This window comes from Cnephaeus nilssonii, assembly GCF_951640355.1.
Source record: "Cnephaeus nilssonii genome assembly, chromosome: 11".
In the NCBI taxonomy this organism is placed as follows: Eukaryota; Metazoa; Chordata; class Mammalia; order Chiroptera; family Vespertilionidae; genus Cnephaeus; species Cnephaeus nilssonii.
In genome coordinates, this window is record NC_137082.1 from 89680817 (window position 1) to 89706390 (window position 25574).

Sequence of the window (25574 nt, forward strand, 5' to 3'; positions counted from 1 at the left end):
ATGCTGAATCGGAATACATTCTATTTGGCATTATAATGCCTTTAATTACATAGCAACACAGGAACTGGTAAAGGGATTTTGTTAGAAAAACTCTTAAAATATGTGATCCATGAGGTAAAACAGTGAAAGGGCGTGGTAGTGTCAAGATTGGAAACCGCTGCTTTATTTGGGGGAAGTAGGGATTTTCCCATTCCCCTGAGTTTGTCTTCTCAGTACAGCTTTCTGATGATGGAGTGAATACAGATTATACTCCAAGCCTCTTATTCACATTGAACTTCTCAGTCTAATCTACAGGGTTGCCCATGACTTCACTGTACTCTGAAACTTTATTTGAAGTGCAGACATTTCTACCAAATGCTGGGTGGTCTTTACTCTATTTAAAGCGTTTCTCCATTTGATACTTTGATGAGTAAAAAGCACCGAATAGCAATTAAGTGGTTTATTCTTGAAAATATTTGTAAGGCAGGCGGTGGATAGAGCATAGTGTCTCTCTTGCTAGAACCTTATACCAATGGGCCCCTGACTTCGTTTCTCCCTGTCTCCCAGCTGATTGCCTATGCGTCCACTGCAGACGGGTACTCAGCCGACTTACCTCTCCCGCTGCCCATCCGAGTGGAGGATGAGAATGACAACCACCCCGTTTTCACGGAGCAAGTTTATAACTTTGAAGTTCCAGAAAGTAGTAGACTGGGTAAGATGATGTTTTGGGGGGAAACTTTTTTTTGAATGTTTTCTTTGGCCATTTGTATTATCGTATATAATAAAAGGGTAATATGCAAATTGACCAAACATCGAACAACAGGTCGCTATGATGCACACTGGCCACCAGGGGGCAGACACTCCATGCAGGAGCTGTCCCCTGGTGGTCAGTGCACTCCCACATGTGGAGCATTGCGGGAGCCACTAAGCCGTCAGTCAGACATCCCCCAAGGGCTCCCGACTGCAAAAGGACAGAATGTCATGCACCGTGCCTCTATTTCTTTTATGAAATGTATGTTCATTTCCTTTGTTCTTTTCTTTCCTTTGGTGTTTGCAAGATTCCTAATTATTTATTGATCTACATAAAAGTGTTCTTTACATATTAAGGATATTAACTTGTCATCTTGCAAATATTTCTCAGTCAATTGTTTCTTTTCAATTTTACTAAAGCTCCTTTATGCTATAGAATGGTTCAGGTCTTTCATTTAGTTAAATCTATCCATATCAGACCTTTTCCCTTCAGACTTTATGGTACGTTTAAGAGTAAAATATATTATGTTAAATATGTTTGTGTACATTTTTTGAGATATCGAGTTTTTCATATTTAAGGCCAATCATCCTGAGATGATATTGGACCAGTATCTATTCACAGAATATATTTAATCCCATCAAACACAAACAATGAATATCTTAGAGGGTATTATAGGAGCTTTTTGTGTTAACAATATGATACCAATTACTTCTAAAGGCAGATGACAAGTTATTCACGCTATGTACCGTATTTGGCTTACATACTTTATTTCATCTTATCATTGTGTGGGTTTATCAATATTCTCCCCTCCAAGCAGAGGGCATGCAGGACAGAATGGACAATAAAACTAAAATCAACATAGGTGTTTTTATTAGGGTTTATTTAGGGAGGTGTTGAATGACAGCCACTGGTGATACAGTTTTTTAAAGCTCTTATTTCTATTGTTTCTTCTCTTAAAACTACTACCTTCTTACTCCCACCATCATTGCTAAAACGTGAGAAGGGCAGATGCTCCTAAGCACACTTAACAAGGCTGCAAACGAAACACTTCTTTTTTTTTTCCATCAGGCACTACCGTGGGGGTGGTTTGTGCCACAGACAGAGATGAGCCGGACACGATGCACACGCGCCTCAAGTACAGCATCGTGGAGCAGACGCCCCGGTCGCCCGGGCTCTTCGCCGTGCACCCCGCCACGGGCGCCCTCACCCTGGTGGCGCAGTATCTGGACCGAGAGGTAGCTTCCTCGCTCTGTGGGTGTCTTCCCCCCACGGCTTGAGGCCCCTGTGCTCCCCCACTCACTGCACTTGGCTCTTCCTGGGATGGAGTTCTCATTTTATTATTTTATTTCGGCGTAAGGTAATAAGAATTCCTGGCCGTGTTACCTGGTTTGTATGTGACTTCTGTTTCTTGAAGCAAGAGAAGCCATAGGGAATAGAAATACAGATCAACTAGTATTTAGAAGGAGTGGGACCAAATCTATTTCTTAAGAAAGCTATTATTATCAGTATTTTTTCCTTGTGTGTGTCTAGTGCAGTGGTCAGCAAACTCATTAGTCAACAGAGCCAAATATCAGCAGTACAACGATTGAAATTTCTTTTGAGAGCCAAATTTTTAAAACTTAAACTTCTTCTAACGCCACTTCTTCAAAATAGACTCGCCCAGGCCGTGGTATTTTGTGGAAGAGCCACACTCAAGGGGCCAAAGAGCCACATGTGGCTCGCGAGCCGCAGTTTGCCGACCACTGGTCTAGTGGGTTCTAGCTCTGTAAAGGATTCAGTTATTGTAAAGGACAGTTTGTTTTGTTTAACTCATGAGGATAGCCCATACCCTGATCCCTATCCAGTTAGAGAGATGTGTGCTTTTACTTTTTAAAATTTGATTGTTGAAAGTGTTATGTGCTTTTTATCTAGAAAGGATTAGTTGAGGTAAGATTTATTAAAAATATGCAACACTATTTGGATAATAGTAATAGCATATTGTGATATATATAGTACACTGTATTCAAATGCTTTATGCATAATTTTATTTGATTTTTATAATTTCCTTGTTTGACTAGACAGGTGTTACATTCAACCTTGTAAGGAGAAATGTGACAGTTGGAAAGATTGATTGACTTGATTTTGTTAACTAGGCTAACAAAATCATTGTTGACTGAGCTGATTAATCAATTTCATATGTAAAAATAGCTTTATTGGAACACTTAAATGCTTCCCATTGCAACTAGAATAACATAAATATAAGTATCGATATGATGGAGAGAGAGATTAGAAAGAAGACATCAATGTGATATGACGCCAAAGAAAAAGGGAGGGGTGGTGAGAACTTTTAAAAAGGAATCAGAAGTAGAACAGAGGTTTCATTATTTTTTTTAATGCATTTGTGGGGCTAGAGATTTTATGCGATAAAGCACATAATGATAATAATAAATGGGAAAGTGTGAAGGGAACAATATGAACATATTTTTGTGTCTGTGTAATATGTAGAGATGAGGTGGTAATTAAGTGAAAACAAGGATTTTTCCTCATGTTTCAGATTGAAAAATGAGACTCAGAAAAGATAATCTAAGGATACAAAGCTTATAAGATACAGCTTTGGGGGGTGGGGGAGAGGTAGAGGGGTCAAACCCAGGTCTGCTTGCCTGATCAAAAAAATGATCTAACAGGAGTTTATGGGGAACAACACAGGAAATAAAGAAATGAACAAGAGAGGAAGGAGAAACAGGTTCTCAGCGTCCCGGAGCCTCTGGGTGGAGCACTTTTGGGTGGGGATGCTGAATAATGTAGAGGGAGATAAGTAAGAGGAACCTGGAGATGAGACCGAGGGAAATAGAAAAAGAAGAAAACTTAACACAATCAGTGGCTAAAGAATGGTTAGATAGGAGAGAAAGGCAACCGAGATGGTTGTGTCACAAACTAATGACTCCATTTCACCTTCCACACACCAGCTGTGAAATCCATTCCCAGAAGTCACGGTGATTTCCTAATTGCCAAGTCCGACTTACCTTAAGTCTCTGTCTGTTGCCAATCGCTGAAACTCTCATTCCTTGGATGTCTTGTTTTTCTCCTGCTTCTTCGGTCTTTTATGTTTGGTGTCCTTTGCTTAGCCTTCTTTCCCCTTTATATCCTCAGCTGTTGAAATGCTATTGCTCCTTATATCCTCAAATCTTCTCATATTCAGCCTCTTCTAGCCATCTGATTCCCGCCATAATTTCAACCACCGTCTGCGACACACTGGTGATTCCCAGATTGATCTTTCCCATGAGTATGGGCCCCATACCAAGGTGGCTTCTGGACCTCTCCCCTTACATCTCCCAGAGGCATGTAAAATTCAGTATATGCCAAAGAAGAAGCATTGTTTTTGCCCCTCCTTGCGAACTTGCTAGTATTCACTTCCTCAGAGGCCTGCCTCTTCTTCGGAATTTTCTGTGTGGGTTGGTGATACCCATGTCTGCCTATCCATCCAAGTAGGACACCTGCGCATCATTGTCAATCCTTCTTTCCCTCTTCACTTGTTTACAGAATCGGCTCTAATTCTGACTCCCACCTAACTTCCCTGTCACCTTTCTTCTCTGTCCTCACTGCTACGGCCTTAGATGAGGACCACCTGTGTTAGACTGTTTTAGGAGTTCTTTAACTGGTTTCTTTGGCTTCCAGGTCAGCTTACTCGAAATTCTGCTCAACCTTCTTCGAGAATAGTCTTTCAAAAACTCAAAATGCTCTTAAATTGTGCTACCTTTGTGACTTCGAGAAAACCTTTCTCTCTCACCTGCTGTGTAAAGCATACGTCTATGGTTATAGCGGTCGGCTCCTAGAGCGTCTTTAGGGCACTGGGATTTTTACTTTGAGGAAGATGGGAAGCTACTGGAGGGTTTAAAAAAAAAAAAGCATAAGTCTAGCCTGGCTGGTGTGGCTCAGTGGTTGAGTGTTGACCTATGAACCAGGAAGTTCATGGTTTGATTCCCAGTCAGGACACCTGCCTGGATTGCTGGATCAATCCCCAGTAAGGGGTGTGCAGGTGCAGGAGGCAGCCAATCAATGATTCTCTCTCATCATTGATGTTTCTATTTCTCTCTCCCTCTCCCTTCCTCTCTGAAATCAGTTACAATATATTTTAAGGCATAAATCTAAATTCTTAGTATAACTCTTTATATTTTAACCTCTGCTTACCTTTTCAGCTTTATCCCTGTCTACCAAATTCTTAGAGTATATGCAAATATGGAAATAAAAGCATGAATACACACAAATAGAAGAGTATACAATTAAAATTTCATGTATTAATCTAAACAGAGTTGTAAAAAACTAATTATATATTTGCTTTGTTTTAAGGTTGTAGACAAGTACAAATTGATAATGAAAGTACAAGACATGGATGGTCAGTTTTTTGGATTGGTGGGTACATCGACTTGCTTTATAACAGTAGCAGATTCAAATGACAATTCACCTGTTTTCAGACAAAATGCTGTAAGTATATTTCCAAAATCTATCCCTGTCTATTGGCATTTGTTATTTGATCTGAATTAATAAATATTTATCGTGCCTTGAACTATATATGCTTTTTTTTAAATAAAATTAAATAGTAGATATTTAAATCTATCTTATTAGTTCATAGTATTATTTATATTACTGACCTCTTGTTAAAGATCTGTAACATTAGTCTTCATTTGTGATGAAATTCTTTTCATTCAAAAGATGTCTTCATGAAACAATACTATTTGAGATTCATAGTTTTAAAATAGTCTAGGGAAAAATGATAAGAACAAGTACTTTTGGAGTAGAAGATATATTTTACTCTTTTTTTGTAAAGGTTTTCTTTATTACAATATTTTTAATGAGTCCTTTCCATTTCAGTATGAAGCATCAGTAGAGGAAAATACATACAACATGGAAATCTTACGACTACCTGTGGAAGATAAGGATTTAGTGAACAGTGCCAATTGGAGAGCCAATTTTACTATTTTAAAGGGCAATGAAAACGGGCATTTCAAGATCAGCACAGACAAAGAAACTAACGAAGGCGTTCTGTGTGTGGTCAAGGTACAGTGGTAATAGATAACGGACCACTTGGCAAGTTAACAAATTTTAATAAACTAATGGTTTAATCAGCTAAGTAGTTTCAGTTGAGGGAACGTAGTCCCTTTAGTCGTACTGTTCCCATCTAATGCCCCCTTTCTTCTATAATTTATGTGCCAGTTATTAGTCTCCTAACTTATGCTTGAACATGCTCACCTATAAGGATCTCCATACCTCAATGGGCAGCTTATTCCATATGTAGAGAGCGCCAATTCCCAGAAGTCTTTGCTGTGCCTACGTTACTCTCCTCATATCCCATGTCTGTGACCTGCGTTTTGTTGCTAACCCTACACCGAACAGGTATCATTCTCTTGCAAAGGCTGTTATGTCCACTTGAGACTTACCTTCTCTAAGATAAACATCCCCAATGCCTTTTAACTATTCCTCCCATGAAACAAGTTAGCCTTTTATTATCAGTAAAAAGTACATAATACCTTTGCCTCTGTAGTAGCTATTCAATATAATAATGAAAATGAAAACAATAAACTATAGGATATTATTAGTACATTTAAAAAATATTAACATATCTATCATTTTTCATAAAAAGATGACTTTCGTCTTTAAAGAAAAGATAACTTTTCTGGAACCATCGAGCATGTGTCGATACAGGATTTAGCTGAGTCCTGGGGGAGCGTCCCATCTCGGTGTTTGCTTGCTTGTTGGTTTCTGTTTCAGCAGCAGCAGCAGCAGCAGCAGCGCCTGTGGGCTTGAGTGAAGAAGCTATTGTTCTGGGTCCTTCTCAACAGAGAGGGCCTTCCTCTTCAGTACAACACTTTCTAGGGAGTTGTTAGCCTCTCAATGCAGAATTGAGCTATTTTTGAACAATTTATTTCATTTGATGAAACAAAAAGACAACCCAATGTGGAAGAGAACTCATGCTTTTTTCATTAATCATTGATTTCATCCCAGTAGATTTCTGATCTCGCAGAGTTTTAAGCCACTAAGATAATAGCCGGCGGAAGCCTTGAAAAATGACATAAAAGATTCGGAGGCTTTAGTTAGCAGGTGGCTCTGGCTGGAATAACTGCACCTCCTCCCGGGCAGCAGCTGCTGCCTCAGTTTCCATCTACTTCCCGTTGTCAGCAGGTGCTCCGCCTGTCTGCACGCTCATCCCAACGCATGTAATTTGTGAGACGGTGTTCATTAGCAACAAATAAACAGATATTAGCTCATTTCCCTCTTGACTCTCTAGTTTCTGGGCTAGACATAAGAATCAAAAGCATTTCACATGCATTTCACAGATGTTAAGATTCCGAAGTTCTCTTGAATTCTTAGCGGACTCATGATGTTAGTTTCTCAGTCTAATACCTAGGAGTGGGGAAAGGTTTGAAACAAAGATATTACTCATCAATTTTGACTTTGTTCCATGTTCAGCCAGGATTTTTTTTCTTTTTTATTGAATTTATTAGGGTTATGTTGGTTAATTAAATTATATAGGCTTCATGGGTACAATTCTATAATACATCATCTCTATATTATATTGTATGTTTGCCACCCAAGTCAAGTCTCCTTCCATCCCCCTTTACTCAGCTACCTCCTTCCACCTCCCTTCCCCTCTGGCAATCACTATGCTGTGGACCGTGTCTATGAGTTGTTGTTTTTTTTTCTTAATCTCTTCACCCAGCCCTGCAACCCCCATCCCCTCTGACAGCTGTCAGTCTGTTCTCTGCACCTATGAGTCTGTTTCTATTTTGTTACTTTATTTTGTTCATTAGTTTCCACATATGAGTGGAATTATAGGGTACTTTTCTTTCTCTGACTTGTCAGCCAGGATTATTTTGATAAATTGAAGAGAATCAAAGAAAAAGTGTTTCAACTTTTTGTGTAGAATAGTGTGTTATGGATTTTGCTTGATTTGTTATCTGAAAATCAATTATAGTCAGAGGATTGATTTAAAAAATTTTAGAGGCTGGTGAACCAGTTAAGCAGCATAGAGTAGCAGAGCAAGTATAGTGTGGTGATTAAGGAAATGAACCCAGGCCAGACCGCCTGGCTTCAAACTCCAGCTCAGACGAGAATCTCTGAGCTGTGGGGAAATCAGTTCAACTCCTCTTCTCCACTTTCTTGCTCTGAAAAACGGGATGATTATAATAAAGCACCATTAAGCATGTTTTGTTTCTCTTACTCAACTTCGTTTTCACAGAGTTTCTTGGGATAAACTACAGACAATGCCAAAGTACAATTCTCAAATTGTCAAAACATAATTTTCATAAAAATAGTGAGCGTGGGTAAAAAAGTTCTACTTAGCTTTTAATGAAGGAACCAGCAAAAAGACAGCAGATTCCTAAGAAGAAGGGAGACCCAGGATGGGTTTTGAGAAAAGGAGAAGCTGAAAGAAGATTGCTCAGTTATATGCCTGATAGAAATGATATTCATGTTTTAAAACATGTATTTGGAATATCTTTTCTATCAGAGAGAAAAGATGAGTATTGCACCTTTTCAATTTTGTTTAAGTCAACATCTAATTTTATAAGAAACGTAAAGTGTCTGGGCCCCAGTCAATAGTAAATAGTAAGTCAAACAAGGTTCTATTTTTTTTTAACATTTAAAATTTTATTTTATTGTTTAAAGTATTACAAATAGTAGTACAGGTGTCTCAAGGTTCTATTCTCTAGAGTCAGATGACCGGTACGCTGGTCTGTTAGTGCACGAAAGCAGGGCCATACAACACTGTCATTTATTTATTTATTTATTTATTTTTTGCATTATCTCCCGGTTCAGAATACTATTTTTAGTGAGAATGAAGCATACAATTATTTGCAGAATTGCTTTTTCATAATCCTAAAGCACCTGCAGGAACTTTGGGACCACTCTGGCTAAAGGCCTAGTGAATAATTCCTCCCTCTTCAGCAAAGGGCAAAAGTCAATATTGACTGACCTGGCAGCGGGAGAATGTGGGCACTGTTCATGTTGACACAAGTCCCCATGCTGTCTGAGACACCAGAGGTGTTGTCCACTCAGACTGAGACACGTGTGTTCCTTCCTAAAGCCACTGGATTATGAAGAAAACCAGCAAGTGGTCCTGGAAATTGGGGTGACCAACGAAGCCCCTTTTACTAGAGACCTGGCGCTCAGGACACCCACGAACAGAGCCGTGGTCACGGTCCACGTGCGGAACCAGGACGAGGGGCCCGAGTGCAAGCCTGCCGCCCAGCACGTGCGGATTAGAGAGAACTCGGCCGTGGGGTCCAGGATGAACGGCTACAAGGCCTTTGACCCCGAGACCAAGAGCAGCAGCGGGATAAGGTACAAGGACATTGGTAACCCCGTACTGACATGCATTTGAAGCCATTGAGACAGTCACTCATTCTAATTCATTTTAGACTGCTATTTTAATACGTTTTCTATTAACAGGTACAAAAAACTGCATGATCCTAACGGGTGGATCGCCATTGATGAAATGTCGGGGTCCATCCAGACTTCCAAAATTCTGGACAGGGAGGCCGCCACCCCCAGGAATGACTTGTACAACGTCACAGTCCTGGCCTTAGACCAAGGTATTTGCTGAAAGAACTGGAGGGTGATGAGCCTTTTCTTGTGCAGAATTGTTCCTGTGACAAGTAGACTGAATTCTTGGAAATCCCTTTAAAGACTCTGTTCCAGCTTCTCTGAACCACGTACCGAGGCGAAAGCACTTGGAAACAGGAGCCGTGTCTTGTTGTCAGCGTGTCCCCCGCATGGCGGGCCTTAAGGGCTGACGGGCCATGTTAGGGGACAAAGGTGTGACTGAGGTCTAGGACTAATGAGGGGTTCCCCCAGGCTCTCCTAGAACTCTTCACGTTACTTTAACTGTGCGTGTTTTAAATTTATCTTTCTTGTTGGAAGTATTACAGGTGTCCCACTTTTTTCCCCATTGACCCCTTGACCCCTTTCTCCCTACTCCCATCCTTCCCCAGGCCTCCCTGCACTATTGTCTGTGCCCATGAACTATGCATATAAGTTCTTTGGTTAATCTCCCCCCCCTCCCCCGCCCCCACCGCCTTCTCTCTGAGAATCCTCAGTCTGTGGCATGCTTCCCTGTCTCTGGATCTATCTTGTTCCTCGGTTTACCTTGTTCGTTAGATTCCACATGTGCATGAGGTCACGTGATACTTATCCGACTGGCTTATCTCACTTAGCATGCTACTCTCCTCGTCCCTCCATGCTGTCTCAAAGGTTAAGAAATCCTTCTTTTTTTACAGCTGCATAGTATTCCATTGTATAAATGTAACTTTAAATTGAGACTTTCAATAGCTCAGCTGACTTTTAGGTCAAAATGATTCTTTCTTTGAATTCTGTTTCTTAAAGTAACCCAGAACTTCTCAACCCTGGTTTTATTTTCAAATATTTTGTGACACTTAAAAAATATATCAAGGTATAGACACTATCTCAGACCAACTGAACCACAATCCCTGGTTTGGGAGCCTGGACATCATATATTTAAAACATTCTGCCTCGGTGGTTTTAATGTGCTCTGGGATTGGAATACCTTTTGTGTAGTTATGTCACTACTCAGTAACGCCTGCACCAGAAGGGACCCAAGGAAATGGAGTTCAAATTCAGACCTTTATTTTTTTTGTTTGGTAAAAGTTTATTGGCAGTTGTATCTGATATTATCAACAGTAGTACTCATGATTTGCAGGTTTCATTTATCCATATACTAGAGGCCCGATGCACAAAACTTGTGCAAGAGTGGGCCTTCCTTCCCCCGGCTGCCGGCACCGGCTTCCCTTCGGCACCTGGGACCCGGGCTGGCTTCCCTCCAGCCCTGGCTTCATCTGGAAGGACGTCCGGTCTAATTAGCATATTACCCTTTTATTATATAGGATGTTCTTATTTATCATTTCTTTTCATAACCAGGAGTTTATTTAAAAACCATATATCTGATTTAGAATCTACTTGATTTTTTTTCTTAAGAAACTAGAAAAGACGTTAAAAATTACACTAAACCTTTCCCCTTCTTCCTAGATAACAGATCGTGCACTGGAACGCTTGTATTGAGCATCGAAGATGTGAATGACAATGCGCCAGAAATACGTCAAGATTATGTGACAATTTGCAAGCCGAAGATGGGGTACACTGACATCTCAGCTTTCGACGCCGACGAACCTATCCACGGCGCTCCGTTTTACTTCAGCCTGGCAAACCCGTCTCCAGAAGTCAACAAAATATGGACCCTCTCCAAAGTTAATGGTATTCACTCAAACACTCACTTAGATGCCCTGGAACAACGGAGAAGGGGTGTACTTGGTTATTCACATGAAACACATACCATTGATTCTTATTAACATACTTTAAAAGCCTAACAGACTTTTACAAATGCTGTAGGGGGCCTATGTTATATATTGTACACAAGATGAAAGAAATCATAATTTTCATGGTGGCAAAATTTACTTTTACAACGAAGACAAAAATGCTTTGTTAAAATGTCGGGCAGCTGATCACTAACGTGTTGTTGCTGTTTTTAAGCAACTCCAGTGAGGGGAAGAGAGGACGGAAGGGGGCAGTGTGAATGGGGTTGGAAGCCAGCTCTGGAAGTGAGGAGTCGGGGGTATGGGCCAAGCACTCGGTGGTAGTTTGGAAGGGGACGAACGTGTGGGGTATGGACAGAGGTCTGGTGCCGGAGCCTTAGGCCAGTGTCTGGGACTGGTTTCTGGGGAGCGTGGTCTGTGTTTCAGCCATGACTCACTGCCTCTTTGTTGCTAGGTCATGTTCTCTCCTGTAATTGGACTTTCCTGGAGGCTGTTCCCTCATAGAGCACCTACTACCTCCCAGGCCCTGGGATGTGTATAGAGATTAGCAAGGAAGGCATGATTCCGCACATCTAAGAAGTCTTTCTGGAAGTAGAAGCAGGGACACTGTGACCTTTCGCTGTCTTTATTACAGCACTTTTCATGTGGCACTGTCATCTGTTTACATTTCTCCTCCAATGTGTACATGAGCTTCTCAAGGCATCCGCCATCTATTTTTGCATTTGCAGTACCTAGCCCAGTGCTTAGTAGACTCTAATCGCTTAATAAATGTTTGTTGAATCACTAATTCATTGATATATATGTGTGAAAGCAGGAAAACACTAGGGTGGTAAGGAAATCAGTGCTGCTGGAGTTTAGAAAGCTTTAGTTGGAGTGCTGTGAGAATGGGTGAAAGGAAGGATGGAGTCTGGAAGTGATGAGCCTTCTAGACCAGGCCAAGGAGAATGGCCTTTGTGTAGTAGTGACCACAGGTATGCATGGGAGTGTATAAAGGCATTCTGTATCCACATTTATGTCGTAAGCAGGTGACTTGGTGACGCTTAGGAGGCAATTTGAAGAGCGCAGAGCTGAGTGGCAAGGAGAGTCTGAGGCTGGTGCACTCGGGGGTGAGTGAGCAGGACCAGGGCTCCGCTGTGGCCTTGAGGGGCAGCGGGATTGAAGGGTCTTACCTCAGGCACAGGATGCTTCTGAGGGGCCACGTGAACCGCGTGGGGACTCACGTTCCTCTCAAAGCTGCAGTTATGAGGTGCAGCCAACATGCTGCCGTTCCCCCGATTATCACCGTGCAGTTAGGCACAGCTTGGAAATCACAGACGACTCCCGTTGTGTATTAAGCTTTGTCCGTTCATTTAGTGCGCTGCAAAAAACTCAAAAAGCCTGTAATTGCAGTTGAAAATGTGTAGAGCCTTTGGTCAGTTGGTGATCGGGTCATTGATAAGGTATCGAGACTGTTGGGGGAAAGATCACAGTTGATATACATGTACCGTTGTGACATAGAGAAAGCTGTTTTGGTGATATTGATTAGCTCTGGTATTGAGATTACTTCTAGAGGCAAGGCATGAACCACAAAGGGTTCATCGTGTTTTGAAAAATTTCCTTATATTGGAAAGGTAGGCATGAGAAGGTAAATGGATACGAGAATGTGAGCTTGAAACATCCCTTGTTTGTGACTGTACGTGTTAATGCTTTATGAGTGTCATAAACTGGTACTACAGAAAAACGCTTGAAATGTATGTTAAAAGTCAAGAGGGAAGGGTGGGTGAGGGGGAGTGGGAAGAGATTAACCAAATAACTTGTATGCATATGCATAACGCATGGACACAGATAATAGTGAGGTGAAAGCTGGGGGTGGGGGGTGTCCGGTACAAGGTGGAGGGGATCAATGGCGAAAAAGGAGACAACTGTAATACTTTCAACAGTAAAGATAATTTTAAAAAAAGCCAATCTAGCATTATTAGTTTGCAAAAAAGAGAATAAGTAAGGAACTATTAAACATTGTTGAAATGCTACTGGGTCACTCCAACGCCAAATTCTTTCCTTAAGCTTTTCTCTAAAAAGTTACAATGAGCAACACATACGCGGTAAGGTTAGTGCTTGGAAAAGTTGAAGATAGCCATCCATTTTTATTTATATTTACTAGAGGCCCAGTGCACAAAATTCGTGCATGGGGGGGGTGTTCCCTCAGCCCAGCCTGTACCCTCTCCAATCTGGGACCCCTCGAGGGATGTCCGACTGCCCGTTTAGGCCCGATCCCGGTAGGATCGGGCCTAAACGGGCAGTCGGACATCCCTCTCACAATCCAGGACTGCTGGCTCCCAACTGCTCACCTGCCTGCCTTCCTGATTTCCCCTAACCGCTTCTGCCTGCCAGCCTGATCACCCCTAACCACTCCCCTGCCAGCCTGATTGATGCCTAACTGCTCCCTTGCCAGCCTGTTTGCCCCTAACTGGCCTCCCTTGCAGGCCTGGTCACCCCTAACTGCCTTCCCCTGCAGGCCTGGTCCCCCCCAACTGCTCTCCCCTGCAGGCCTGGGTCCCCCCCAACTGCCCTTCCCTGCAGGCCTGGTTGCCCTCAACTTCCCTCCTCTGCTGGCTTGATCACCCCCAACTGCCCTCCCTTGCAGGCCTGGTCCCTCCCAACTACCCTCCCCTGCTGGCCATCTTGTGGTGGCCATCTTGTGTCCACATGGGGGCAGCCATCTTTGACCACATGGGGGCAGCCATCTTGTGTGTTGGAGTGATGGTCAATTTGCATATTACTCCTATTAGATAGGATGTGGCAGATGGTTCCTTACAAACACGCGTGGTGAAACACATGCTCAGGGAGGACATGTTCATTACATTGTAATTCTTTTATTGCAGATACAGCTGCCCGTCTTTCCTATCGGAAGAATGCCGAGGTGAAGGAGTATTACATTCCCGTGACCGTGAAGGACAGAGCAGGGCAGGCTGCCACCAAAACCCTGCGAGTGAACCTGTGTGACTGCACGCACCCCAGCCAGTGTCTGGCCGCGGCACGGAGTGTGGGGGTATCGCTCGGGAAGTGGGCCATCCTGGCCATCCTGCTGGGCGTGGCGTTGCTTTCTTGTAAGTCCTTTTCCTTCCTTAAACCTTAAGTATATAGTAAATATCCGAGTGTGGGAGAAGGTCCTTAAAAAGTGATCTTGTCCAACGATCCATCAGGTGTGAGTTCCCTTCACAAATTCCTTTCGTGTTATTATCTGAGTTCTGATGGGCTGTTTTCTGGGAGAGGAGCAGGATCCATTTTGAGATGAAAGATTTCAATTTTGGATAGAACTCTTTTTATTAAATATATTTTTTATTGCTTTCAGAGAGGAAGGGAAAGGGAGAGGGAGAGGGAGAGATAGAAACATCTATGATGAGAGAGAATCAGTGATTGGCTGCCTCCTGCATGCCCCATACGAGGGATCAAGCCCGCAACTCAGGCATGTGCCCTGATCAGGAATTGAACTGTGACCTCCTAGTTCCTAGGTCGATGCCCAACCACTGAGACACACTGGCCTGGAAGAAAACTCCTTTTTTTTTAAATGTTAATTTTCGCCTGAGGATATTTTTTCCACATATTTTTAGAGAGAGTGAAAGGGAGGGAGGGAAGGAGAGAAAAGACAAATGTGAGAGAGACACATCGATTTATTGCCTTCTGCATGAGCCCCCACTGGGCCAGGGATCGAACCTGCAACCCGGGTACCTGTCCTTGACCAGGAATCAAACTCAAGACCTTTTGGTGTGTGTGGCTGGCGCTCTATCCACTGATCCACACCAGCCAGGGCTTGGACAGAACTCTTGAACCTGCCTCAGATGGTGCTAAGTCTGCCGATACGTAATTTTATTTCCTGGTCCTGGTTCTGCCCCTTTTCGGAGTAGGAAACAATCTAAATCTTCCGCTGTGTGCAAGGTCACTAACAGCCATTTTCATTCCATGTGCTCTCGCCACTCAGCCACAGATTGATGGGGGATGTCAGCAGTATCTCTTCGTTGACATTCTCTTGCCCATTTTGAATTCTGCTAACCTCTTCTTCACCAGTTGTGTAGTTCCCCAGGACACCATCTCTCTTCCTCTCGTTCTGTTCCCACCCGATCCTGCCGTTTAGATGAGCTGATCCTTTGTTCTGTGACAGGGGCTGTGATTCAGAGCAAGACTCTGGGATCGGACTGTCTGGGTTTGCACCCCAGCTCTCTCATTTGCAAGCCGTGTCCCCTGGGGCAGGTTACGCAACTGCGCTTCAGGTTCCTCTCCTGTAAAAGGAGGTGATGATAGTAGCCCACTTTATGGGGTCGCACTGAGGATTAATTAGTGCATGTGAAGAGCTTACAGTAGTGAGCTTCTAATAAGTGTTCATTATTTTTCACCAACTCAACAAAATAAATGTATATTGAACACCAATAATATGCCCAAAACTGTGTCTACATGCGTGGGATTCATAAAAGAACAAAACACGAAAAACGAACAAAAATAGTCTGTCTTGCCGGGCCAGTGTGGCTCAGTGGTGGAGCGTAGACCTGTGAACCAGAAGGTCATAGTTTGATTCCTGGTCAGGGCACATTCCCCGGGTTGGGGTTAGGGGCTTGATGCCCTGTGGGAGGCGTGCAGGAGGCAGACAAGCAGTGGTTCTCTCTCATTATTGGTGTTTCTTTCTCTCTCTCTCCCTCTCCCTTCCTCTCTGAAATCAATAAAAAAAATAGTCTGTCTTGAGACAGCAAGCTAATAAATAAATTAAATGCGATGGAGGGAAAAAGAGCGAGATAATGAGGATCTACAGGGCTGTAGAATGTGTGGGTGAGTGTGAGAGATTGGGGGTAGAGACTGCAATCTCAGTAAATGCTTAGCCAGGCCTCGCTGAAGGTTATTGTTGATGATTTTTGGGAAAGGTAGGTCGGCCCAGTGGGATAGCTGGGAAAGAGCTTTCAGCCGGAGGGGAAAGCCAGTTCGAAGGCGCTGAGGGGAGAGTGTGCCTGGGGAAGTCAAGGGGTGGCAGGGAGACCAGCGTGGCGAGAGAGCAGTGGGAGAGGGACGAGGGGAGGAATGGAAGCAGGACCGTCACAAGGGGCCAGGGAGTAGGCAGGGTTAGCAGGCTTTTTCCAGGGCTGGGCAGTGTACATTTTATACTTTGCAGGCCTTGTGGTTTCAGTTATGACCAATCAAATCTGTAGCAAGAAAACAGCCATAGAAAATATTTAAATGACGGGCATGCTGTGTTCTTTATTTGTGAAACTAAATTTGAATTTTATATAATCTTTATGTCTAATAAACTATTTTGATTTTTTTCAACCATTTAATAATATAAAAACCATATTCATGGGCCATTCAGAAACATGTGGGGGGCTGGACTGGGGCTGTGGTTTGGCCGTTCGTGGTACAGTGGTGTGTAGAACATTGTAAAGAATTGTTATTTTTTTTTCAAGAATTGTTGTTAATATTCTTAGTTTTATTATCACACATTTCAACCTCCCACAATTATTGTATAGAATGAAAAATTCTGAATAGGAAAATATACATTGGTTTAGTTCAGATACTTGGAGATAAATCTATTCGGGGTAAAATGTTTTGACCTTTCCTATAGGCAAACCATCCTTTTGAGAGTCAGTAAATCTCTTTAGAGTCTTTGTCTTAAATAAACGTCAGTGACCTTTTAAAAAATGTACTATTGAACTCATGATCCTAAACACTTTAATATGATGGGTAGAATTCAGACTCTTTAAGAGGACTGTCATGAAAATATACATACAATCATGCCAAATTTTAAAACCTAAGCTAAGTCATGGTATGTTAATGTAGAAGGTCAAGGTGATTCAGGGGACACCATGTTTAGTGCCTGTATTTGTCTCCTGCACACCTTAGGTGAGAAGATAAACAAAAGATGGGTATTTTATTCTGTGTACGTTAAACTTTACATATTCCCTTTTGTTTCCACCCTCAGCTGTATTGCTGACTTTAGTATGTGGAGTCGTTGGTGCCAGAAAGAAGAAAGGTTTTCCAGAAGATTTGGCGCAGCAAAATTTAATTATATCAAACACAGAAGCTCCTGGCGATGATAAGGTGGTAAGTAATTTTCTTACATGAATATTTATCTCTGAGCATCTCCCATAATTTCTTCACTTGTCCTCATGAAGTTAAAGTTATTGACATCAAGAAGTTTAGTTATATTTCTCACTGGGTAAGATTTTGCAGGCATGAGATTTTGCATAGTAAGTATATTATGGCAGTATTCAAACATTCATGCAGTGGCGTTTACTTCCCTGGTTAGACCAGATGCATTGTTTCGGTTATCTTTCTTCCACTCTCAGGTGTTGTCATTTAAAACTTGTTCTTTGAGGTTGTACATTTATTATAATAACCATCTATTTGACTGGTCTCTGCAATGTATATTTCCAGAGATTATTTTTTTTCTTTGACTGTTGATAATAGGAAAAATCACTTGCTAAGAACTCTGAAGATAAATGAAGAAAATATCAAAGTGTGTGTGTGTGTGTGTGTGTGTGTGTGTGTGTGTGTGTGTGTGCTGTAAGATGGGGTTGGGAGTTGGGTGACAAATCGGGACTGGGCAGGTAAGTCTGGAGTCACTGACATATTGAAGGGTCTGTGGTTCCCTGGGAGAGTAAACTCTGGGAATCACCTGGCGGTGGGTGGGAGGAACAGAGCAGAGAGAATGTAGAACAGCACTGGGCTCAGCGTCCATGTTAGTTTGTTTTCAGTTCTCCTCTCATTCGCTTAGAGAGATGATCGATGAGCATGTATTTATAGTGACAACTTTATACTATCAACATTTGAAAATCAGGATTTTTTTTGGTAATAGAAATGTACTGTAGCAGCAACCTCGGTAAGAAAATATAGACTAGCAGTGCCACCAAATGGCTGCTTTTCAGTTCTCTTTTTCCATCTTTTCCTAAGGCAGTGAGATAGTATGTATGACTTTTATAGATATAGTTCAGGTTCAGTAAATCATCTGAACTTGAAAATCTTCCATTTTAGTCAGAGACTCTGCATATTACATTTAAAAAGCTAAATGCCTAAGAAGATGGCATACAACAGCCTGATGGTTATGGGAGATCTTGTCATGATCATAACGGTTTATAGTCAGAACTGACCCACTGAGGTGACCGCTACAACTAAGCTTCTCACCTGTGTTGAACTTTTCTCGTTCCCTCGGTATCTCTTTTTTTGAAACTGGACTTTTGGAAAGAAGGGTTTATACTCGATTTCCCTATGATATTACTTCCTGTTCCCTCAGCACTCTGTGGAGGTAAAGATCACCAGTGGTCACTTTTTTACTCGAATTCCATGGTGCTAATTTGATTTGAGCAAGTTCTCATCCTACTTTGTGGTTTTTTTTTCTACTTTTATCAATGGCCTCCTTACCGTACTCCTTTGCATGGCTTGAGTCATGCCTCTTTGGGTCCCTCTATTAGCTGTTCTGGATCAATTGTCACAGCTCTAATGCCTTTATTCACCCCTTGGAATGGGCTTTGCTTGTGGTTTTATTCTCAGCTCTCTTATCGTTTAGTCTACAGTCTTCTCTGGGTGATGGCATTTATTCCTGGGGCTTCAATTACCACCTGTAGGGGGTAGGGACTCCCCGAATTCCACCTCCAGTTCAGATATCACACCTGAGCTCCAGATCCCCATATTCATGTACGCATCTTGGATGTCCCACAAGTTTACTACGTCCAAAATGGAATGGCTTACACCCATCTCACCCACAGCACTTCCTTCTTCCCTATTTCCATGTGAATTGTACCATCAAGCTAGTTGCACAGCAGAGCACTTAGGACTTATTCCTGACCCTTTGCCACCTCCTCCATCTAACCACCAGTGAGCTCTCCATGGCATTCATCAACTTCTTTTATCATTAATTTTAAATATATTTTTCACTGTTGATAGTATTACAGATATTTCCCATTCCCCCTCTTTACCCCCTTCCTCCCAGCCCCTACACACCCCCCCCCCCCCCCGGGTCTTAACTACCCTTTTTCCTCGACTTCTTTTAATCACTACTGCTTCTACTCTGGCGTAGTTCCTTATCATTTCCCACCTAGAATAATCCGTTAGCCTTCCTCATCTCCAGGACACTAAACTCGTCTTTCTTGTTTGTCTTTCACATTATTGCCCAGAATGATTTAAAAAAATATGCTTCTCCCAGTTATGAAAGCCCTTCTTTGAGTCCTCATACTCTCAGGATCGTCCACATGCTTCAGCCTGGCATGCAGGTCTTCATGCCCGCTGGCCTTTCATAGCCTTCCAGCTTCCTCTCTCTGTCTGAACTCTGTGTGGTAGACATTCTCAACAGGCTGAAGGCGAGAACCCCCAAAGCATCTTTTGCCCTGGAGTCTAGGGCCCGGACCCTCCTGCAGGTGGGGCATTCTTGCTCCCCATTTCCAGTGAGAGTCCTTCAGCTCGGTTTTCCAGGTCTGCTACAGCGAACCTCTCTGGGTTTGCATTTTGATGTTCTTTCTCTGTGCTCCTGTAGCATTCTGTGCTCACCTATCTATCAGAATAGTCACATTCTTCGAGTCATTTTCTATGTTCCGTCTTACTGGAGTAAGAACTTCTCGGAGCCACTGAGCGCCATGTTCACCTTTGCATCTCTGGACTGAACACATCATTGGAAAGTGATAGATGTCTGAATGAATGAATAAATGACGGAATGAATGAATAAGAGGTTGAGTAAATGTTCTTTCTCCCTTGCCTTCTTGTGACTTGACTGGGAACCCATGTTCTCCCGAGATGAATGGTCTTATTTTATTTTATTTATTTATTTATTTATTTTTTATTTAATTTTGTTTTATTATTTTATTTCAGTGCTCTGCCAATGGGTTTATGACCCAGACAGTCAACAACTCTAACCAAGGCTTCTGTGGCACGATGGGACCAGGGATGAAAAACGGGGGGCTGGAAACCATTGAAATGGTGAAAGGCGGACACCATACCCTGGACTCCTGCCGCGGCCATCACCACACGCTGGACTCCAGGGGAGGACACGTGGACATGGACAACTCCAGATACACGTACTCCGAGTGGCACAGCTTCACGCAGCCCCGCCTGCGCGAGGTGAGCGTCCCTCGGCGACTCCCGCTGCAGTGAAATGTCCAAGAGGAGAACAATAGGAACTTGAAATTAACATGTACACTGAGCGGCCAGATGATGATAATCTCTGAACGCATAACAATCGGGCCACTCAGTGTGTGTGTGTGTGTGTGTGTGTGTGTGTGTGTGTATATATATATTAGAGGCCCGGTGCATGAATTCGTGCATGGGTGGGGTCTGGCCAGCCTGGCCAGGGGAGGGGACATGGGCACATATATATATATGAGGCCCGGTGCATGAATTCGTGCATGGGTGGGGTCCGGCCAGCCTGGCCAGGGGAGGGGACATGGGCAGTTGGCTGGCCTGCCTGCTGGTCGAACTCCTGGTTGAGGGGACAATTTTCATATTAGCCTTTTATTATATAGGATATACACTGAGTGGCCAGATTATTATGCGTTCAGAAATCATAATAATCTGGCCACTCAGTGTAATTTTTAAGAAACTGCTTTCCCATATTCTTCATGGTTTCCTCTTTCCTTCTCACTCTCTGGTTATGTTTTCCTGCTCTTCAATTATGTTAACATTATTTAATATAAAAGGGATTTTATTTCATCTCTCATATTCTCTTAATTTCTAAGATCTCATGATCACTGCAGGTTTTTCACATCCCTCCCTTACGTATCAATTTAGTTTTAGGTGAGTGTTTACCTCACGAGCTCTTTTAATATGAAAGAATATGAAAAAAAAAAAATCTCATTTCTCACAATCACAAAACTCCCCAAATCAAACCTCCACTTCTCTGTGAAAACCAAGCATCTGTACACAATTCTAGGATCCACATGGGACAATACGATCTGTCTGAACGATTTTTACTGTACAAAGCACCGTGCAGATGTAACGTGTGTCACTCAGAGGAAAGTAAGGCTGCGAAAGAAAGGAGAGATGACGTAAGGGATTTTCAATCCTGGTGGCACCTCCAAATTCCCGGGGAGCTTTAAAAAAATCACACTTGCCCTGGGAAGATTCTGATTCAATTGGTTTGGCCTTTTTTGCCCCCACCCGCACCCCATCAGAGCTCCTCAGGGGATTCCCATGTGCAGCCCAGGGGGAGAAGCACTGGATGGGACTGCTTGCTGGGACTAAGCTCTCACATCTTTGAAGAGAGGGCACCAGGGCCCTTGAAACACCAACCAACACCGGGCCGGCAAGCCCTTCATCCTTTGACGGAAAGCACATGGGCCACATTCTGTGATGCAGCTATAGCTTATCATATGTCCGCAGCATGTTTTCTTCATGAAATCCAAGCGTTAATCCTATCCCCGTTTCTAGATGGTCAGTTTCATGTACTATCAGGGTGGGGAGAGGTGAAGCTTAAGAAGCATTCGTGGTGTGACCTCAGGTAATGGATGGGAGGCTGCAGGGTCATGAAGGAAGACACTTGATTACACAAGACAAGACAGCGAGCTCGGGTTCGAGAGGGAAGCACAGGCGAGGAGGGAGCAGGCGCAGGAGTGGCAGGCCGGCAGGCAGGCCAGAGGAGACAGGGAGGGTGGTTGTGGCTGAAAGCTTGGCTCCTCCATCCCCAGGCCAGGTTTTTTCCATGTGAGTTACGCTATTTTAAACTTTATTGAAATTTTTTTGTGCATTTCTATTTTGTCATGTTTGGACTATCTTGTAAACTTGATTCTGAAGCCAATGAGGTAATTCTTACCTGCTTTCTTTTTTCTTTTAATGTTGAAAGTATTACATATGTCCCCCCCCCCCCCCCCCATTGACCTCCTCTAACCCTACTTTCTAACTGCACATAATACATAGCGATTTTAATTAGCCTCTATTGTCTGTTTACTATGTGCTGGGCAGAAGAAGAATATTTTTTATATTTTTGCTTTTTTTTTTTTATCACCATTTATCCCTCCTATACCCTCTTCCACCTCCACCACCTCCCTTCCCCCAGCAATCACCTCACTGTTGTCTGTGTCCCTCAGTTCGTTCTCTCTCTCTTTTTTTTTTTCTTCTTAATCCTTCCACCCTCCCTAACACTCCCGCCAGCACTGTCTACCCGCGCTCTCTCTGTTTTCATGCACTCCTCCTTCGGCATTTAAAATTGACCCCGTGAGATAGTTGCTGTCTATTTTAGACTGGAGAAGAGGGAGACAACAATATTTACTGGCTGGTTGGTAAGGCCAGACAGAGGCAGGACTCCGATCAGGACTGTCGGGCCACTCAAGCGCCAGTGCCCAACCACCTGCGTGTGGTCCCATTCTGCGGACTGGCCCGGCCTCAGATATGAACTGTGGGGGTGAGCATTTAATGGCAGTTTAAATGTACTTAAATATAACATTTATGTACATCGTTTTTCATGCGTATGGGTTATTAGAAATGTGAAATATGCTGACTTTATGGTGTGGCTCTGACATAGACCAATCATGTGCATTTTTTGTATGTAGGACTCCATTAGAGGACACACTGGTTAAAAATTAAACATAAAAGGTAAATAAAAAATACATTTCATGTTTCTGTGTTGGTGTGTTTAAAGCAGTAATGCAGTCGCTTCGTTTTGCTTTGCAGAAGCTGCACCTGTACAACCAGAACGAAGACCACCTCTCGTCGCAAGATTACGTGCTCAGCTACCACTACGAAGGGAGGGGGTCCCCGGGGGGCTCGGTGGGCTGCTGCAGTGAGAAGCAGGAGGAGGAGGGCCTGGACTTTCTCAATCACTTGGGGGCTAAATTCACCGCATTGGCCGAAACGTGCACGAAGAGATAAATGTGTCTGTGCTGCCATTACGTGGTTTGGTCAGACATTCTGGAGGTTTCCAAAAGGAATACTGTAGAGTTCAATTTCAATGTCTAAATATTCACATATGACTGTAGTGTATGAATTTTTCTAAAATTTGAATTATGCTAATTGCCCGTTTGTATTTTTCAACAAGTTATTGCGTATCCTTTCTCTCAAGTTCACATGTTAAAAACGATTTTCACTTTCTTGAGAGCTGAGTAGAGAATTAGCAAATCTTACGCTGTAGCATTGGAATCGGAGTCTATAAAGGATCTCCTCTCCTTTACAGAAGTTATCCCAGTAAGTATGTTGGGTAAATATTAGTCTGACAATAGCTGAGTGGTATTTGGTTGAATATGGCAGAGTGGCTATCTGGGCTGAAATTCTGTTGTTCCAAATTAGATTTCAGTGGAATACGATTATTTCAAACACGATGGCAAATTTTGTTGGATTTTTTTTTTTTTTTTTAGCTCTAAAAAGGCAGTAGTACCTAGTCAGTAGCCCCTACAATTTCTAGAATTCTGTTTCCTTCTGGTTAGCAACAGGACAATGAAGAGCAGTCTTATCTATTCGATTGCCCTAATAAAGGTCTCAAAAATACATAGCCATAACTTTCAACTATTCTAGAAAAGTGTGCACCAAAATTTGTTATTTTATGCTTTTGGACACGTGTTTTATGGTTTATAAAGGATTATTCTGAGGAATAAGTTTCCTCATTCTCAAGATACAAGGTTATACTCACCATTTAGAGTGTTATTGCCAGTATTGTAATGAATTTAAAATACTAAAAATCTTTCATTGAGATCATAATCCCAAATCTTAACTTTTCTTTCTCTCTGAGATTCAGGACTACTATTGAAAACTTGCCAGTAATGAAAATTATACTGAGAAAACGTTGCTTTTCTTCTCTTGAGCATTGTACTTTTATATTTTCATGTGCAACTTTAGCACATATGGCTCCTATATCCTCTCTATGGTAGTCATTTGAAATCATTATGCTTTGATGGATTGTGGTTAATGCCTTGTAATCTGGAAAAAAAAGACTCCTATCATAGTTGTAAGTAGCAATGAGAACTAAACATGCATTTTCATTCACTGCCATTTTCAAATAAAGCGTATTACTCCATTTTAAGGCAGGTAGATATTACAAAATGTCAAGAATCAAAAGAATATAGGGAAACTTAACCCCTAGGCAATGTAATATCCTTTAAGATGTTTAATGTAACGCTTTCCAGCTTTGTTTATGGGCTAGAGCCCCTGAAAGCCTTCACAGTGCTTCAAGACAATGACATTCCAAACGTCAAATGGTGAAGACGGAACTCGTGCTAAATCTAATCACACTGTTGTATACTTACTTCAAGTGGCAGTTTGAAAGCTGAACTAGACATATGGGGCAAAAGTAGGTTTATAGTTATAATGCAAATAAATACCATAGTAATTAATAAATAATAATACAAGAATAAGCTGTGCATTTCACATACAACTATAAACCTTTACTTACTATCACCAACAGAAGGACATGTTGGAAGAAAAATAATTAAACTTAACCTTAAAAATTTTGCAGCTATGAATTGGGACCTATTTCCTCCCACCTCCCCCAAAATTCTTCCTTAGACTGTGGGGGCAGGATTTGCTGAGCGAGCCCATGAAGTGGCAATGTGCTATAGGAATGTCATTTGAACTAACTATACATGTATGTGTGCGTGTATATGGGGACTATCATTTACATGTAGTATTCTTTCCTTATATGTGTAAGTTGGAAATTACGCTGTTTTAGTATAAAAGAAAATATCTTTTTAAAGCTTTCAATTTTCCAGCTCTTAAATTTTTAATGTAAATGTACAGATTGTTTTTTTCTTATTTTTACAAAGAAGCAGTTAACTGTCTGTATAAAATGCAGTGGTGTTTGCTATTAAAATAGTTACTTTTAAAGAAACATGGCAGGTTAAAATAGCAAAAATTGGATTGTGAAGTAATATTTACAAATATAGGATGTAATAAAACAATGCTAACTTAATTTCTTGTTTGCTGTTTTCAGAGTTTAAGTTATTCATGGTAAATATGTTACAGAATTGTGCTTAAGACTGGCATGGAAAGAGAGATTCTCAGTAATGCCTTTATTGTATTACTGGAGAATATTTTAGAGAATGGGTAATTATCAAATTGTCAATGCTATTAATATACTGTATAGTATACGATTTGGGGCAAATGATTATATCATCTATATCTATCTATCTATCATCTATCTATCTATCATCTATTTGTCTATCTGTCTATATCTAATCTATTTATCATCTATATATCTATCCTTTGATTTTGAGTAAAGAATGTTCGAGGGCGGTTGTCATTTCAGAGTGCACCAGAAATAAGATGCTGACACAGGATTCTTACGTGGAGGAGCAGTGCAGTCAAGGGGAAGCATGAGGAGTTAAAAACAACAACAAGCGATATTCCAACCTTGGTTCTGCCACTTAGGGACGTGTAACTTCCGAGCTTAGTTACAACTGAATTATGGTGCTGTGCGCCTCACAGCGAATCTTTCCCCAGGTGTGTGTGTGTGTGTGTGCCTGCACATGTGTGAGTGTGTGTGTGTGTGTGTGTGTGTGCCTGCGCGTGTGTGAGTGTGTGTGTGTGAGTGTGTGTGTGCAAGCACACTTCCTGGCAAATGTAGGGCTGACCATGTCAAAAATTTATGAGTTGTATCAATAGCTTTAAATTCTAAT

General features: G+C 42.1%; 1 protein-coding gene across 2 annotated transcripts in view; it reads left to right on the top strand.

Annotated features, from left to right (window-relative positions):
* Window positions 1-24840, top strand: part of LOC307107624 (desmocollin-3-like) — a 42271-nt gene extending 17431 nt beyond the window's left edge. Inside the window, exons 6-17 of one of the 2 annotated variants that reach the window (XM_079784988.1) lie at window positions 547-691; window positions 1799-1965; window positions 5057-5191; window positions 5579-5764; window positions 8790-9046; window positions 9155-9297; window positions 10748-10972; window positions 13893-14117; window positions 16970-17091; window positions 19849-20097; window positions 22521-22563; window positions 22642-22778. In XM_079784988.1, coding sequence (XP_079641114.1) covers window positions 547-691; window positions 1799-1965; window positions 5057-5191; window positions 5579-5764; window positions 8790-9046; window positions 9155-9297; window positions 10748-10972; window positions 13893-14117; window positions 16970-17091; window positions 19849-20097; window positions 22521-22547 — 1881 coding nt within the window. In that variant the 3' untranslated portion in view covers window positions 22548-22563; window positions 22642-22778. Of the gene's footprint in view, window positions 1-546; window positions 692-1798; window positions 1966-5056; window positions 5192-5578; window positions 5765-8789; window positions 9047-9154; window positions 9298-10747; window positions 10973-13892; window positions 14118-16969; window positions 17092-19848; window positions 20098-22520; window positions 22564-22641 lie in introns of both variants that reach the window. The other variant, XM_079784987.1, reaches the window with a different exon arrangement.
* The last annotated feature ends 734 nt before the right edge of the window (window positions 24841-25574 follow it).